The 18,912-nt window shown below is 42.1% G+C and overlaps 1 protein-coding gene across 4 annotated transcripts in view; it reads right to left on the bottom strand.

The window, feature by feature from the left end:
- Positions 1–428: 428 nt before the first annotated feature.
- The window catches only part of ccser1 (coiled-coil serine-rich protein 1), a 98,071-nt gene continuing 79,587 nt past the window's right edge, over positions 429–18,912 (bottom strand). Inside the window, exon 11 of one of the 4 annotated variants that reach the window (XM_053869515.1) lies at positions 429–7,531. In XM_053869515.1, the coding sequence (XP_053725490.1) occupies positions 6,782–7,531 (750 nt within the window). In that variant the 3' untranslated portion in view covers positions 429–6,781. The remainder of the gene's footprint in view (positions 7,532–18,912) is intronic. The other 3 variants (XM_053869516.1, XM_053869517.1, XM_053869519.1) reach the window with 3 other exon arrangements.

An 18,912-nucleotide genomic window follows, 5' to 3' on the forward strand; every position in this document is an offset into this window, starting at 1 on the left:
CACACGTCCTCCATCTTGTTAAAGTAAAATGCCTGGGCTTTTGGTTTCAACTGCAACCAGGTATTGTCTTTCTGTGGCAGCAAATACATGGGAGCTCAGTCATCCACATGAGTCTCATACCAGTGACGAATGTTAAACTTCACTAAGGAAGCAGTAAACAAAGTGACAGAGGAAACAGGATTTATGTTTGTTTAAAAACTGTGGACAATAAAAGAGGTTCAACGGTTGGGTGCATTATGAGTGTTAGGAGTGCTTTTCACATGAAATCAATATGCACTGTTAAATATTTAACCGTAAAGTGACTCTCGAGGAACCCAAGAATACAAGAGAGCTTTTCTACGCACGCTTGCAAAAAATAATATGAAACATAATTCCGAATCATCAGAGAGGAAACACAAACTCTGAGGACAGTCAACAATTTTCACAATATTTTATTTAGTTGTATTAAATACTAGCAACAGTGGGGCAGTGAACAAAAATAATTTCCTAAAATGTCTCATCTTCGGACAAAAAAAAATTAAATAAAAAAATATAACAAAATATACAGCTTTTTTTTTTAAGCAAACACAAATTGACCAGGAGACTCACATTTGTTGGTCAAAACGCCAAAACACATGTGATTTACATAATCCTGACTCAGAAAGCAGCTTAAAGAAACAACAAATGGTGGATAATCCACTTTGCGAATACTATTATGGCCAAAATCCACAAAGTCCAGCCGTTCAAAGCAATAGGTAGCAGAAAAAAAAAGTGCCGAAACCCACAGAAGAGAATCTACATGAAGCGACACAACAAATGAGTTTCGTGCGGGACTGCAGCCTGAAGCACTTTGGTCACAGCTCAGAGCCTTCCACGCAGGTTTAAGCATCATTTCAGAGTTCAGTATAAAACTGTCCACCATTTCAGCTTCATTATTGTATGTACAATTCTACAGAAAAAAACGAAAAAACTTTAACCCAGTGTTCCAAAGAACAAAGTGAGTGCGCACAATAAACAGACAAAAGAGTTAGGATCGAAGAGTGGTGACAATATATTGACTAGAAGTCTAGCAACACGATTGATAAGGCAAATGCTTTAAACAGAAATGTCATTTTGTGCAAACACGGTTTTCACAAAATGGTTTTCCAAACGAATCATTGAGATGCACAGGTGTGCTCCTGGGACAAAACAAACCAGCTGACTTGCAAGCTCCTGTGGCCCTTGGGTTTTAGCACTTCCACCTGGAGGTGTGTTCAGCAGCGCGTCTTCTACTCTGGATGACGAAGCTTCATGAAGCATTGACCTCATTTTCAGAACACAGTGGGTGGCGCTCTTGCTTCAAAAATCCTTGCCATCGAGTGGACAAAATCCACAAGTGTGACATCATTCCAAGCAACCTCAGACCCTCATTATTTTTTTTTTCTTTAGCCACCAACTCCAAAGTCAAAAACTTCAGGGGTCTAGTCAGACAAGAGTACAATAAACATGAATTAGCTTCTGTTCATGAGGGACAAAAGTATGATGAAATAATTGTATAAATGCTGTAATAAAAGAATAAATAACTGAAATAATACATGAATAAATGAAAATAAATAAATGACAGTAATAGGTCGCCATACTTTCATATTGATTTATGAATGTACTTCCTAATGTATGTTTGCATTTTTTACATGATTTACTTTTTCATTATTTTCTACATCTCATTTTATTGTATTATTGCATGGCCACATTTATTCATTCTTATTATTTTTTTGTCTCCACTTGGTGCGATAAATACTGTAAGTAAATGAAGTGGGCGGTCCAAACCCACTGACGCGCCTCGATATGATTGGTTCTACTGCATTCATTTGTCATTAATCTGTATTGAGTCAAGTATTCTAGGGTGTTATTGATGGATCAATATTAAAGTCCAAGCCCTTAAGCGCCGCGGTGTCTCCCTCCGAAGCTCTGTCATTCACCTGAGACTTGGACCGGAGCACCTGAGTCAACAGAATGAGCTGGTTCTGAATCTTCCCCCGGAGGCTTCCCCCCAATACAGGACTCGAGCAGAGAGCCTCAAGAGGCAGATTCAAGTCTGAATGAGTGGAATAAAATTGAACAACTCAAGTCGCCCTCATTGCTCATCTGATCCTCCACATTGTGTACGAGATAAGCTTTTTTGTTGTTGTCCATCCTACAGCTGCTGCCCCGTCCCAGGCCTCGTGGGAGATGTAACCACTGGCCTGTTTTCGTACCAGCTACATAATTGCATTCAGCAGGTGTAAAATTACAACCACATGACAGAGCGAGGGGGGGAGACGTGGAGTCCCACAGGTCGGGAGCTGTGGACCAGATGAGAGGCCGGATCACAGCAGAAAGGAGTGACTGCATTTGATGAACAAGGAGAGGGCGGGCGGATATATCAGCTCTTGATCTTGTACGTCGCACATTTGCATAATTTCGTCTTTAAATACCGGACGTTTGTGATATTCAATCCTGAGAGGAATACCTGGAGGATTAGCATTTTATCTGCTGTAACAGAAGCTTCTCAAATCGGAAGACTAGGCTGAGGAGCTTCAGCGGATCACTGGCTCAAGGTCAGGGGAGAATGAGATGTCTCCAGGAGTTCTCTAATTGAAAATGTGAGATTTGCACTTTCGACCCTTTCATTTGAGGTGGTACACAGTCGAGTGTGTTGGCAAGTTAGCACGTCGTGGAGTGGCTTCAACTAGTGCAACACTTCAGATCAGACGCCACCCACATCCGTACAAGAGTTGTTGATACTCAGAATGACGTCACACCACAGAGGTCCACCTGAAACGCTGCGCGGAGCTCCGTCCATGTATGTTTTCCTCATCAAGTTCTTCATCCACAAACTACCGAAAACAAGGAACATTATCTGATTTCCCTTTTCAAAAAACGAATGAGCGATTTAACATTCCAGTTTTCCACAAAATTAAAATCCAAAAAGTGAAGGTAAAAACACATTCTTATATTTGCTGACAAGTTGTGATTCTCAAGGTAAGAGCAACACTGAGGAGGCAGGGGTTGGAAAAGCAAGCGCAGTGATGTAAGTGACACACTCTGACTGAAATGATGGAACGACGTGTCATGCTCATGAACAGTCCCCACTTCTCAGACAGCAGCACTCAAGGAAAAATGTCAAGGATTTCCATATTAATGTAAATATTGAACCGAGGGAGACAAAGAATTGTCGCTGTCGCACGGCAGTTGGCATAAATCGGAGATCAACTCTGGTTCACTGAAGTGCTAGGGAGAAGAGGAGACGGGGGAGTCTCCGTGGACCGTGATGTTTGCTGATGATGTAGTGAGAGTAAGCATGAGGCTGAGGAGGAACAGGGGAGAACAACTCGAGAGCTCATGTAGAGGAGTTTGGAGACAAAGTCAGGAAGGTTTGGACACTTGGAGAGGATGTTAGAAATGGAGGAACTAGGTATAAGGAGAAAGGACAACCAATAAGGTTGAAGAGAAAAGGTCTAACCAGGGAGGATGATCAACATTGGTGAACCCCAGTGGTGCTCTTTTCGACCAAAACAAAGAGGAGCAGGTGTCTTTTTTCGATATAAAACGAAAACAAATGTCCCTTCAAAAAACGTAAAAATTTAAAAAGGAAAAAAAAACACACACATGGACAGAACTCCTCTGCAATTCAGTATAAGATGAGTAGATTGCACTTCACATTTTGCAGTCGAATACCAAACTCACTCGAAGCCAAGCAGCAGCGCGAGAACAGAGCTGAGTAAAGAGAAACAGATACAAAGAATTCCAACAATTCAATTTAGAAACACTGAAAAAAACTTCCAATTTCAGGCGGATTCCAGAGTATTTGCACATATATGCCTTTTGTCTCCCACAAAATCTGTGTATTGCCACCGTAGCGCCAAGTCAGCGAAAGTCTTCAATGTAAACATTTGCCTTGCACTGCTCACTCACTGACCCGTCCAGATTTACTTCAATAAAACGTCTCGCACTCACCTGCACCAACGGTGATGCAAGTGAGGACGAAGAAAAGCAGCACAAACAAGTAAGCAAAAATAAATAGTCAACCAGGAACCACTCGACACATTTCCATTACTTCAAGCAGCAACAATAAAAAGAAAAAAACAAAAGTGATAAGGAGAGGTTAAATCACGAGATATAGGTGGCAGTATAATAATACAAGTGTTGAGGTGAGATTAAAGTAGTCAACAAACATGCACATGACACATCAAATCATTTACATAAAAAAGTACTCAACATGATACGCAGAGTCAAGATAGAGAACTAAAACCTGATCCCTTTTCATGGAACGCAGTCGCAGTCTCAGCGATATTCTAAACAATCTGATTGAGATTATTAGCAGCATTTGGACAGTCTTTCTAAAGATCAGAGATTATTAAGAGCAATTTTCGTGATTATCTTCAAGAACACTGGTGCATCTGCAAGTAGGTAGAGAACTGGAAAACAGGTTCATGCCTGGAACATCTTTTCTTCCTTTCGTCAGCTAAAATGTGATTTAAAAGTTTGAAAAGTTACAGAGTTGTGACCAAGTTCTCCCAAAAACATGCATCCAAAAGAGCTTCGCACGGGCTGGAGGGAATGTCGTGGTGATCTGCTTTTGGCAACATGAGAATCATTTTAAAGCACAGCCGATCCGAGGAAATCGGCTCCCCAGCACCAGCACGTTGCGACGTGGTGGAAATGGAGGAGAGATCTTCAGTAGATGAACAGTTTTAACTCTTGCTTGTGCAAATTCAAATGTGTGTGGTACAGTCTCTGTGCACTTTGTATATGTGTGGGTGTAAGCACATCTAAAATGTCAGCATGACAGAATGTGGGAGTACTGACAGACGAGTGAGTGCTGTTTTTTTATCCCCAGTCTGATGAGTGAGTGCGTGCGTGCGTGTGTGTGCGTGCGTGCGTGCGTGTGTGTGTGTGTGTCAGCGCACACGTGTGTGTGCATCTTCTCTAGCTGTAAAACACATTAATAAAAATAGAAAGCATTGCTTTTAAAATCCTTCCTTCCCTCAGACAAATAAATAGCTAGACGCCACACAGGCAATTTGTTTGTGTGAAAGGACTATTTAGAATTAACATTTAGGAAAGAGTAAGAGGCTAAATGTTAATTGCTTGAACTTAGATGACCTCCCGTCCTCCCCAGGCTATGTGGAGCACGGTTTGAAGTTGTATTAAAATGTTGGGGTGTAGTGATGGATCACAGAAATGAAGGTCAGCGATGAAGGTGGAGGGAACAAACTGCACATAACGCAGCATTTGACGCTAAATAAAATGTAGCTGGAAGCCATTTGGCAGCTGCGGGACAGTGACGTGTTTGTTTTTGGAAGAGGAAAATGTCAACAGAGCTTGGACTTGAGGTCAAAATGTCAAAAATTGGAGGTTGTTTAGCACAAAAAATATGAATCATGAACTCTCTCTCGATAGCTAGAATCGGCTTAGCGTTGGTTTGGCTGACGTTTTCATCCTCAGGATTAAATCAAACTGGAGAATAATTAATGATATATTTCTGTCACCTTATGAGCATTTTCAGTTGGTCAGATTTACAAATCGCAATGAAGTCAGACTATTTATATGGGATGCTACGTATGTGATGCGGAAGTGCCGCATCACTTCGACTTGTCTGATTCGAGCCTACAAGCCTTCAGCCTCTAGCAGTGGTTTTGCATTCAAATAGCTTTCATCTGATTCCCCCATCCAAAAACAAGCGCACCTTTAACGCAAATGTTGGAATGATGAATTAAAGTTGTTTTGAACAAAAATGACAAAACAACTGTTCTTGCCAGTCGAGCCATCAGTGTGAGTGTTCAGCCCCAGAGCCAGTCACAGCAAGTATGCATGTTTGGATCGAATATTAAAGACCAAATTACAAAAATACTCTTTCATTTAACCACTTTGGATATTTTCCCTCAATACATCATCCGGTCGTGAAAATCTCGTGCCAACATTTGCGCATTCACTCAGACCAATCAGTCATCCACACGACAGCTTCTTTAACACTTCACTGTCTGAGTTGTAACTACTGATGGCTTTTAACAGCACAGACCAGCGTGACCTGGAAAGCTTGTGAAATGAAGTCATGGCAGAAAGAATAAATGATGGAGTAGCAGATAAGTGTGGCTCTCCAGAAACAGTCAGTGAAGATGACATCGGGATGGAGAACAGTGAAAATTCTGGCAGGATTTTTTTTAGAAAGTGTTACCACTCGCTTGCTGAGATTCATTTCTATTCTCAGTGTTGTTGGAAACTAAAAGCGTCCTTGTGTGTGTACAGTAGTAGCAAGTTCAACGTAAAGCATGTGTGAAAACCTGTAGTGTCCATGTTTATGCATCCAATACAAACTCATTTAAAACCCTGACGTAGAAATAATCTCTGCATGCATATCAGTGAGAGAGTGTGATTGTCTGGCTAAGTACAATAAAAACAAGGAATGTATGAGGTGATTTCTGTTGATTTAAGATCCAAAAATTGTTCATCAGGTTTCTCATACAGCTCAGAGCAAAATTGCCCTCGAGATGCATGAAACCGTGTCGCGCACATAGACAGCAGCTGCTCTGCGTTTGTCAGATATGAGAGATTAGAGAAGATGGATTTTCAAAAGCACTGCTTTCTGCCAGTATCTGCTGTGAGAAAGTTTACTTTAAAAATCAATATTTCTATTTAGAAAGTTGGCAAATATGTTGTTTTACGGATGCAGTCTAGCTTGTCGTCAAGTTTATGTGAGACAGTGTGACATGAGCAGCTTGTGTTTGGAGTCAACTTTCTGTTTTGTGGCTGGGGTCAACAGTGGGACTGTGGTTGTCTGCCCTCAGCTGTCTCTCTGTGTCAGAGCCTGCAGCTCGGCAGTGTGGAGCGAATGTTGCAGGAAGACGTTCTTCCGACTGTAACTGTGCAGAGATAGAGGACCTCGCGGCGGTTGCCCTAAACGCCCCGTGAACGGAGAGGAAGAGGATGATGAAGATGCAGAGGAGGGAGTGGGTGGGGGAGGGGAGGCTTGATCGGATGAGGAGTTGCTGGGAGAAAGACTCCCTCTGCTCGCAATACTGTGAAGACTTGATGAGTTGCTGGCCCCGACTGCACGAGGGATATGACTCGTGTGATGATGCTCCGCTCCTTTTCTCGCACCTCCTCCCCCGCCTCCCGGAGTAAGGGACTCAGAGGAGGAGGACGCTCTCTCATTTTGCCTGGAGGGCAGGGATGGGACTCTGCTATGATTAGAAGTCACCGAGCTGGAACCTGGGCATTGATTTGGACACGGGCCCTTAAGTGGAACTTGAGCAGGACGGCCCGATGAAGGTTGGGACGACACTGCAGATGAAACGGGAGCCAAATTTGGAGCCAACTTCGGTGCCAGGGATTCTTGGCACTGGCTCACCTCCCGGGAAGAGCGTTGGTCAGACATATGTGGACGACTGTTCTGCTGCAGCTGGTTAGAGAGGTCCCCTGCGAGTGCTGCCCCCGCGGCCCGCACCACTCTTCGCTCCCTTGGGGGCAGAATGTTGCTGCTGCTGCTGCTGCTGCTGCTGCCGGGTCCGGACAACCGGCCTGGAGGGTTGGTCTGGTGAGAAAAGAAAAGACATTTGTTTAAATTAACAAATTGTTTTGAGGGCAAAGCCAAACAGAATAAGTCGCTTGCAAAAAAAGAAAAGACAATCATGAGAAAACATCAGAACACCAACGACAGTCCTGTTGGAATGGTCTGGATTCCTCAAGAAAGCTTCCTGAGCCCTTCAAAATAGTCAGGATTCTTTCCACTTCACGAAGCCATTCGTCACGATCATGAAGTGTTGCAGCGCTGCAGTAATATTACATGTTGTTTAGCAGACATTTTTATCCAAAGCATCTTCGAACGGATGAGCATGTACCTAGCCTTGGGGTCACATCTCCTTTAATCATCAAAAATGGTTTTCATATCCACAACAAAATATTTGTCTGGAACACCACATACTGTATGCACTTGGAATCCAGTTGCTCACAATAGTCACAGAGCAGATCTACACCTTCAAGGGCAACGTTTCTGAATGCAACTGACAACACACATCTGATATGATCCCAAAGGCACACAACGCTCCCTTGTCTCGTTCCCAACATTAACTAATCTGGACTTGCAGCACGGACAGATGGATGAGACGTACAACAAAGTCCACAGTGGCGCTTCTCATGCAGACATATGTTGCTGCTCATGTAAACAAATTAACAGCCATATGTGAAGACTTTTTAAAGTCACCATACAAGCAAGCTGAGATGAGTTTTTCCATCCAAATTCAACTCAATGCAGCAGTACTTTCAAAAAAACATTGCAGACTTGGCTAAACCTGCTTCACGTATGGCAGGGATCTTCCTTTCAGCAGCGGTGCTGTTGTTTTCTTCGTGTGGGATGGTGCTTATTGTCACTGTTCCACTGCGATGGCTGTCTCGTCCAACTGAGCCACGGTTTATGTGACAGTGTTGTTCTGAGGTGTACTTTACTGGACCATTAGTAACCACGCAATTGGCGCCAACAAGGATGCGACGTGAACCTGACATTTCTCAGAGAGAAACTCAAAGGACAGCTCACGTGGGAACACAGGAGAGAAAGAGAGAGCGGCGGACAGACAGGCCTGGAGAAGGCGACAGACGGACACCAGCAGAAAGTCTTCCATGTGTGTTCAGTATAGATTGTTAATTGGGTGACATTTGGAAAACGAGCTCTCTGGGCACCTGCAGCTTGTTCTAATTGTTTCTAAACCGACCGGAACCCTGATCACTAAAGAACAGACTCACATGCACAGACGTGCACTTGTGAGGGAAGCGGGACAATGTACCATGTGCATGTGTGGAGATATGGCTCCGAGGAGCATAAAAAGAAATAACCAAAAAATGGGGAGACACACTTACTCTGTCGGAAACACACACTCGCACAAACACAATCTTCATCAATCACACGCACACACACACACTCACAGTCAATGGGGAAGATGGCACATTAAGCGCAATGGCAGAATACGAAGCCACCTGTTCTCTTTCACACTCCAGCGCCACCCCTTATGCAACATCTCTCTCATAACTGTCCCCCGTCTCTCTTATCTCCTCGCTTTCTTATCTTCTATCTGCCTTGCTCTGCTTCTGTATCACACACACTGGGACATCACACCATGTGAGCAAAGGCACTACACAATCTTTACATGTAACTGCCCGCAACGTTGTTTGCTTTGTAAGTTCATCTTGAAGCGAGAATGGCGGCTGGTGAAATTGTTGGTTTTCATGAGGATGGTGCAACTCTGGGTGCAAAAAACATTGAGGAGCAGGCGTCTTCTCAGAATCATTCAGGGGAGCTTGTTTTTCGAGTGAGTTGAATCAAGTTACATCCATGAATCATTCATTCTCTTGCACAATTTGTCAACTAAAATCAAGCTTTTTTTCATCTTCTCATTTCTGATTGGCAGATTTTCCACACTGAATACAGAAAACCAAAATGATGAGCCGAGGACAAAACTTAAACTTCAAAATTTGGTTTGACTTGCTCTATCATGAACAGCTACTGCCAGGAAAATACAGACAAATGACAAATTATAGTTATAGAACACATATTCTGTTCACACTTTTAACTTCAGCAATGATCTCTGTCACTTAATATATTCCAAAAACATCAAAACCCCTTGGAATTTTTTTAATTCAGGTGAGAGGAAAGCATATTGGGTATTATATTTCCACATTTTCTTCTCCCAGACAGACTTCCAACTTCATATCATTCTCTCATGAGTTCTATTATGCCGAATGAGGTAAGAAGCTATACAACAAAAATGTCTCTCAAAAGAACAATGTGGCGGGGAACACAATACTCCCAATTCTAATCCAAACTTATGAAACCTGCTTAACTAAAAGGCCCTTGTTGGAAGTCCTTGCATCAGCTTCATGTTTGTGTCCACCAAACACAATTTCTCATTGGACGATATAATGTGTGTAAATACGTTTGAAGAAGTAGCTTTATAAAATTGTCCTTTTTACAGACCAGCGGATGGAAGGTGGCCTGTCGCCAATCCGTGCTGACACAGTGCACACATTCACCTGCCAGCATCTGTGTTTGCATCCATCACTCATCTTAACACCCTGTGCCTTTGTGTCTGCAACAATGTTTCCAATTTAACTCTGACGACTCTTGAATGTAACACAATAACAGCCGGAGGCATGTGGATGCAAATTTGGAAAAATAAGTGGAAATGTGCTCAGACTCCATTCTTCCTGAGGTGCGTGCTCAATACAATCAAACTCACCTGTGTAATTAAATGCTCCTTTGGTCTTTTCTATTGTCTCTCGTGGGTTCTTACTGCTCATGAGCAGCACGGTGAAAGCCAAGGCCAAGTCTAACTTGGGACTTGTTTTGGGTAAATAGGGAATGTTGACATTGAGATGACGTAACTGTCATGTTGCAGAAATGAGCAGCAAGCTTTATCACACATGTAGGAAAAAAAAATAAAAAATTTTGAAACTGAGAAACAAGATAGTGGTTATGAAAGATGACCCACGACGAAGTTCAGCGGTGGAAAACATTGTAATAAACTGCAGCATGATAATTCATTTAAACTTTTCAAAGGACGGGAGAAGTAGGCCCGTCTGGTAAAAGTTTCATGCTCTGTGGCGAAACCTGATGGCTGTCGGCACAGGAAACATTCACTCCTCGTTTCTCACTTTGAACATCTTTCATATGCTGTTGTATTGTTACCTGAGTTCACCCTCTTTTACAAACAACAAGTGTCTTCCCTTTGATATGTACCGTCTTGTGAGGGGTCACAGTCAACAGTGTTACCAAACTTAATTGGGCCTCTGGCCGAGCGGTACGCCTCCATAGACCAACTGTAGTATAATCCTATGTACTGTAGTATGTGCCGTGTTGTGTGCCCATCTCACTTTGTTGGACGGACACACCATCAAGGCACTCCTCAATGTCATAGTTGGTATCTACGCCATCACACACACAAGTAAACTCTGCCTAAACTGTAGCACATCAATGCACCTGATGTTTTGGTGATGATGCGATGTATGCGAGAACGCTAAGTCTCCGGGATAATAATCTTACATTTCCTACATGGCAACACCGACGATACACAACAATTTCATAGGGTATTTGATGGTCATAAGTAGGGCTGGGCTGTATGGGGAAAATGGTCACAATAGTATAACATGAGAAACAGTGCACCTACAACAAACCATGTAAAATAAAGCAAATGTTGTGTGCAACTTGTTGCCAAAAAGCCGAATATATTAGTTGAATAAATGAACTCATTTAGTATCAGACATTCTGTGAGAGCTCACTCCTGCACACGCTACATTTTGGACAGGCACATTGCAGTCAGTCAGATTTAGAACACGTCGACCTCTGGTGGTTAGGGAGCAGGTGCATCCAATTTCTGTGTTTCATCGCGAACTGTGTGATGACCGTTCATTCAAAGGTTATGGCGTCTCAAAAGACCTCCACAAAGATCATTTCTAAGCACATAAATACAGAAAACTGCGGGAAACACTCTCAGTACATTGTTAACAGTGTTGAGTCCCTGATCGCCAGTAGACTTTAAATAACTCACAGCTATTTCTGGCCAGTGTTTTTCTCCCTTTCAAAGTATGTAGCGATGCAATGAGGATTCAGCTAGAATGTGATTCACTCCGAGGCAGTGTGGAGTACAGGAAGGCGTCAAATGTAAACAAGGTCCTCTGACAATTAAAGGAGCACAGCTAAAAATGGTTGAGGTTGGTTTGGAATACAAATTGCCAGCGTGTTCTCTATTTATGAACAGCACTGGCAAAAAAAAAAAAAAAAAAAGACTGCTGGAATTCACAGTTCATTAAAATTGACTAATGAGTTTAATGGCCAGAAACTGAAGCTGTGAAAGCATGTGCTGAAACAAACCGCGTCCACTGACTCACTCTGATACTTCCACTGTAGAGAGACATTTGATGTTGACTTTCTTTATCTGAACGGCAGCCAGACAATATTTACTTTAACATAACAGCGGTTTGCCAAAACATCAAACAGTGTGTTGCTGTTGATGGGGCTTCATTAAAGAGCTGGGGGAGTGTGGCTCCACTTTCTAATGGGCTCTAATGGCTGGATAAACACTGCACGACTTGTTGCAGATTCCTTGATCTAATTAAGAAGAGCAAGAATTTGGGTTCCAGACATTTTTTTTTAATTCGCTTGAGTGATTTGAAACCACATGAGGCATTTTCCCCAACATTGGATAATTAATATACTTGCCTACGTTCATGTGAAATGGCTTCGTGACGGGATAGGAGGCAAAGAAATGATCCAGCCAGCTACTATTTGAATTGTTTTTAGCGCCAGGAAACTCTCTTCTTCTCTCTACTCTGAAATCCCACATAATGTAAACCAAATATCAGGCAAGCCGGTCCACCCATGTGATCCATGTGTCAACACATCTCAGTCTGTTGAGATGAAACAACATTGCATTCCCACATCAACAGGTGCGCTTCACAAAGCTTTGAAAATATAAACTGTCTATCCATTTTCCACCTCTTGTCCACGTCAGCACCTATTGTGAGGGGTCTGTACTGAAGTCAACTCTGACATGTCACGCGTCTGCCCCGGGCCTGCCCCCACTTGGACACGCCCTTACTCTGGGAACTGTTCGTGAGGCATTCCAAAAAAAGACGTCACCTCAACTGGCTTCTCTTGAGTAGCACAGAGAGAGGATATACTTTGAGTCTCTCCTGAACGAATGAGCTTCTCATGTACATGAGATTAGATGATAATAAACACCACCTTTCTTCAATGCGCACATGTCCATGCACACACACACCCTAATAGAATATTAATGAGACCACACTTCCATCCAGCTGACAGTATTTGCGCACATTAATTTTGTCCTGCAAAAAAAAAAATCTTTGTAATATCAGATAACCAACTTTTTAGAATGACAGAGTGAAGTGAAAAGGTCAAACATGACGTGAAGGTGAGGTAAACAGATTTAGTAAAAGAGAAGGGAGACAAGCAAGATTTGTGAGAGGGAGATTAATTGGAGAGATGAAAAATGAGAGCAGTGAAGACACAATGATTGGACTGATTTACAAACCCTGGTGACCTTGCTCAAGAGCAGATTCTGCTCGGTCGCAGCCTCCTTGCTATTGACAACATGGCTGAGCACTGCAAACTCCCATCAACCCCGCCAACAATTCACACTCATACACACACTATCCACAGACCCACAGAGAAGTGAATTCGTGTGATTTAAAGAGGCTCTTTCCAACTGCCTACATTTCATTCCATGGCAAAGACACAGCTGCAAGGTAATGGCCAAGTTTGCAAGAGTTTGTTTAAATGCTAGATATTTTCCAACACGCTCTGAAGCCTGTGTGTTTTATAAAGCAAGAAATGAGGGGGTGGATGATTTATTTCATGACTTTTTGTCAACAAAACTGAAACAAGTAATTACTGACAACAAAGGAGACTGTAGGTGTGCGACATACAGGTCGAATGTAAGCAAACCTCGCTGACACGACAATGCTCAACGCCCACACTTAATGTGGCACTGATAGTGCAGCCCTTTGCCCTGACAGGAGGAAGAAAACAGCCAGACATCCTTTGTCAAATGACAAAGTTATCTAGTGGCGCTGTCAGCATGAATGAACGAGTGTCTAGCAAGTACCTAACTTTCATGATATTTATTATATCTTGCACAGAATACAACCACTGGCTCCAGCAGTAAAGGTCCTGGATCTGATCACCCTCTATTTAAGTAACCTTTCGAAGCGTCCATTGGCAAAATTATGAGTCCAAAAGTGCTCAAGAAACAGTTATACGGTAGCCTTGATCTGAATTTCCCATGACTGTTCTTTTTTGACACTCGGAAAGTGAGAGCAGCATAACAGCACAGCCACTGTTTGACTAAAGGTTCAGGGGCTTTATCATGTTTTAAAGCAAATTTGATGTCACTATTTCAAAAGGCTGTCGCTTGAAAAAGGCCCGAGACGAAGACATACTGACAGGGGACAATCTTCAGTGCGACCAAAAGTTTGGGGCGGAAGGAAATCCACTCATGTGATTTGTGTTATGATAGCAACAGGCGGCTGGCATAATGAATTACAACTTTTACAGACGTTCATCTGATCTACTCGTGATACTCTTCCTCATCTCTCAAGCATGACGATGATGATGGCTGAGAAAAATTACAGGTACTGCCATCAATATGTACATCAGGCTTCACTAGCACATGGAGCTGGACCCTCACTTTCCCCACACATTTTTTCTGTATTTGCTTATTTCTGTTTCAGACATTATTTCTGTTTTATGACGTTTTCAAAATTACCATTTTTTTGTTGTTGTTTTTTCGTAAAACACATAACTTTTGGAAAGTCCAGGAAAAAAGTTAAGTAGTGCCAACAGAAACCTACTACCACGACAATCTTGAGCCAAAATGACTAAAAACATATTGAGCTTTTCTTAATAAGAAGAAAAAAACTCATTTATTGTCTACCTCAGAAAAAGGTATTTGTGCAGTACGATATAGGTTTGCGGTAATATTACTGCTTGCTGTATTTCATATTCCTGTTCTTTCTCACTTAAACAGGCTCCACTCTGTTGACCTATTAATCTCACGTCTTCTACATTGTCCTTCCTTTTATCCCCCTTTCTTTATTATGTAACACAGTACTTAGGAATGCTAGTGGCAGGTAGGGCTGAATAAACCCTGACAGCTGCAGGATTGATGGTGTGCTGCTGCAGTGTGGAGACCACGCAGAGAGAAAGTGAGAGTGGGAGGGAAGTTTTATTTATTTATTTTTTTTTAGCACAGGGGTTGGGAGTGAAATGATGAAGAAAGCTGGAGAATGTAAGTGACCAGTGTCGCTCAAGTCAGTCTGACCATCAATCAATCCACACTGCAGCAAAGTGCCAAGCTGCTGGGTGCGTATCACATTCTGGACTGAACAGCTTGGGGCCCACGAAGAGGCAGGACACCAATATGCTGTGCTGCACTGCTAATCGTTCCCTGGTGCCACTAATCTTTTGGTCCTGACACAAAATTACTGAAAATAAATTGTACTATGAACATTAGGCTGGAGTCACATTGAGAGTGACTGAGCGAAATCCGACAGCAGAAAATATACTGAGTGTGTTATTCGGCAGAATACAACAGACAGCATATCTGAGTTTTCCGTCCAAAACCGATTCATAATTTATAACTCTGAATGTGATTTCAATTAATACTCCCCAAAGGCCCTTTATCTGCACAGATATGCTTTCCTATAACCGTGGAGCTTCACATCGGCTGTGGAAAACAGTTTGAAAAGCCATAGAGGACAGATGGGAGTGCACCAAATAGAGTATTTGGGACACATTCAAAATTATGTGAGTCTGTAGCTCATCCTCTCAGTCTGTAAAACATGAAAATTTACCTTCAAAATGTCTTCATTTCTAGTCCGCTGTGTTTGACTTTGTCATGTAAAATACACAGGAAAGTCAGCTAAGCTCTATCGTGGGCCAATGGAAATGTACAATCTGGGTTGCAATATAATTTTTGATATTAACGGTTAGCTGTTTTTGAGCTATACAGCTCCACTTGCAGGTGCTGCCAGTTTGGTTTTGTTTGCGTTGAAGCTTTGGTGTCAGTGATATCAAACAAGCAACAGTGGGACGAAGAGCCGTCTGCACCTCTAAGCTCTCTTGCACACCAAAAGGCACGGCCCCATTCTATGTAAGGGACGGCAGGAACTCGGAAATGTTGGAAATAGCTGCTCAAAGTCCCGCAGTTGATCAATGGAGTCAGCTAAATTGATAAAGGGGCAGTATAGACAAGTAAGTTGCAAAGACAAGTCACCCGGGAGAAACACAATAATGTGCTATTCCAGGCGGACGTGTACTGTACTTATTTTGAGAGCTACAAAGACTGAGGCTGACAAAGGTGTCATGGAGCTTTTCTGAAGTTCGACTCCAAGTGATGCACAAGCACCAGCCCTGTATCCCTGCATGAGGAGAGTGACCCTTCTGGAGGCCATGTTTTTCTTCACTTCAAATTCTTGAGAAAAAAGTTACCCCCAGATCAATTGCACCCAAATGTATTTTGTTATCTGATGAGGCTTTAATAGGAGTTCTTTTGAGAACTATCCCCCAACGTGTGCTCCGGCCAGTCTCACTCCTCATGCCACGCAGAGCAGCAGTCAAGCAGCTCCTCAGGTGAACAATGCGCAATCCCCTTCAGTCTGAGCAGTGACATGGACATGTTTTATTGAAATTTTTTTGGATCGTCCAATATAACACAGCCCTCCAAAATATCTGTGCGTGCGTTAAATTTCACGCCGGAGAAACCTATGACAAAATCCACCAATCCATGCGGACTCAAGCCCAGGGCCTTCGCTTGGTCTGCACAAAGTTTGTCTGCAGAAAGCACCTGTAGAGTGAAAGTTCCCTCAAACTCACTCTGTGTTCAACACAGCCAGTGTCTTGGCCCACATTCATTTAGCAGGCTGGATTTGACCCTCGAGCCATATATTCTCAGTCAACTATGATTATTTTTAGCCGTATCATTCTAGTAAAAAATACGCCATAATTTTGATAAAATTGCATAGGTGACGCGATTTTAGACCCCAAAAATGATGAATCATTTATGAACTGTGTGCACTGGGTTCAGAGTCCTGAACAAGTGGCATGTAGAAAAGAGCATCTTAAATGGAGACACAAAGCATGTGGCAGAAGAGAGTCTTAACATTCCAAATGTAGACAAACTAATGCCATCTTTTTGAAGCACACATTCCCACAAACTGTCCTCCTGTGGTGGCGACAGCTGTTTTTAGGAGGACTTAAGAACCATACGCATGTCGGCGGCTGATGGGATTGGGATTGCTTTTCAAATTAAATTTAAGCCGTTATACGACACACCTGAAGTGTAATCCATGTCACCGTGAACATAACACCTGTCGACCGCTTTCCGCCATCTTCCCAAATGAATTTTGGGGAAGGCGCAATTTCACAAGCTTTTATTCACAAAGACATAGGCTCCTCACAATCGAGCTGTGCTTTTCACTTGAAAAGCCTTAAAACTCAAGACTATCGAAACTCCTTTGAACACCAAGAGTCGGACTGCCTTTTTTTTTTTCCCCTGAAGTTTGTTTCCTATGACTCAAACGGCTGATTTTCTTTCCATTACTTTTAAGAATTTAAAGCTTCTACATTATTAATGAGCAATAACTGTCATTTTTTATATTCATACCCTTCCTTGACAGCTTCTGAAACAGACATTGGGCAAAGAAGAAAAGGAAAGATACGTTGGGTCTCTACAGTATAATACATATTTTATATTACAATAGCAAATGTCCAACATTGAGATGTAAAGTTTAAGTCTACTTGCTGTCAAACTGTCTTGGGCCAAGGAATTATTTCATTGATTGTTCGGTCTCAATTTTAGGGACAGAATCTGTAAGACTTTACAACACTATAGGATATTTGAACACTGGAAACCAAAATGACTGTGTAAAAACTGGTTGTGGGTTCAGAATACTGAGTAAAGAAATAGGACTGCAATCATTACAGTGTGGGAGAGTGTGACTAAGAGATCACATGGAAAGGTAAAGGACTATTTTTGTGAAAGTGTATTCAAGAATAAACACCACTACAGCATCTCTAACAACCTAACATGGTCACCTTGTTCACTGAATAGTGCACTCATCTCTCTCAACCACCTAAAATCCAATTCAACTCAGGTTCTCATGATCCGTGAGCTTCCATCTGTTTCATGAGGGCTTTGCTTTTCATATATTTTACCTGAGCTATTTGTTCTCCAATACTGCCATTTTGCCTGACAAGTACAAAAAGAATAATAATTACTTGTATAATTACATGGACATTTAATATTCTTGACTGATTTACCCCGCTGTAAGTTGCCAGTGAGACTAAAAGCTTTAGGTTTCGGACTTAAATGCATTGAATTCTCAGGGAAACGTTAAAGAACCTGAACAGAGGTGTTCAGGCAACAGAGTGTGCCTTAAGTCAAACATGTGAGAGGGAAGTGGGGCATGTAACACAATGCCGAGCACTGACGGAGCATGAAGTTGATTGGAGCCAGAAGTTGTTTTGGCCGTGTCTGTGCATATCAAAGCTTTACCCACTGACTACAAATGGTTATGCGCACACTTGCAATTACGTGCTCACTCTGTAGAAAGTGCAATTGCACCAGAAGGCAACGTGTGCACAAAAACACACACGACAAATGGGCACAAGTATTCTCCTGTCAGCTAAAGCAACGGATACACTTCTCATCTTGGTCTCTGTGCAGGTGAGCCAAAAGTAATACTGCAATATGGTGGCTAGAAAGAGGAGTAGATCCAAGCAGAAAAAGATGGTCTGGAGGAGAATTTGTCAATAGATACGGCAAGACCTGGTGATATTTTTTAGCCTCCAACAACCTGCACACCAATCTGTAAATACTCTCCATGAATATCCTACCTACTCAATAACAAATGAAAAATGCTGTATATAAGGTGTTGAATAAAATAAAATCCATAGTAGCTTAGACTGTTCACACCACTAGCCAGTAGCCATTCCTGGGTGAACCCAGGGTTGAGATTGCCGTGACAAAAGAAGTTTCAGGTTTACTTCACGATAATGTTCAATAGAATAGCTAAATATAATAATAATAAATAAAACCCTACACTAAAAAACCTTAAATCCAGGCATCTATGAGCAACACAGCTGGGAGCTGGTAATTGCAAGGCAAAATGTTTAAGAAAAAAAATTCACTGAGGTCTTCTTTTGCAATCTTTAGCAAGTTTTGTTGCATGAATATTTAAATGAATGAACATACACTTTTCCTTTTCCTCGATCTACAAGTCATAGTGAGAAAAAAAATGTAGAAAGTCCTTCAAAAATGTTCTTTTTTCTCCTTCAGTAAGTGCCTTCAGTGCCTTGTTTTGTAGTTACCATTTCTAACATTCAATTCTGCAAATTGTTCTTTG

Source organism: Synchiropus splendidus, chromosome 7 (genome assembly GCF_027744825.2).
Source record: "Synchiropus splendidus isolate RoL2022-P1 chromosome 7, RoL_Sspl_1.0, whole genome shotgun sequence".
In the NCBI taxonomy this organism is placed as follows: domain Eukaryota; kingdom Metazoa; phylum Chordata; class Actinopteri; order Syngnathiformes; family Callionymidae; genus Synchiropus; species Synchiropus splendidus.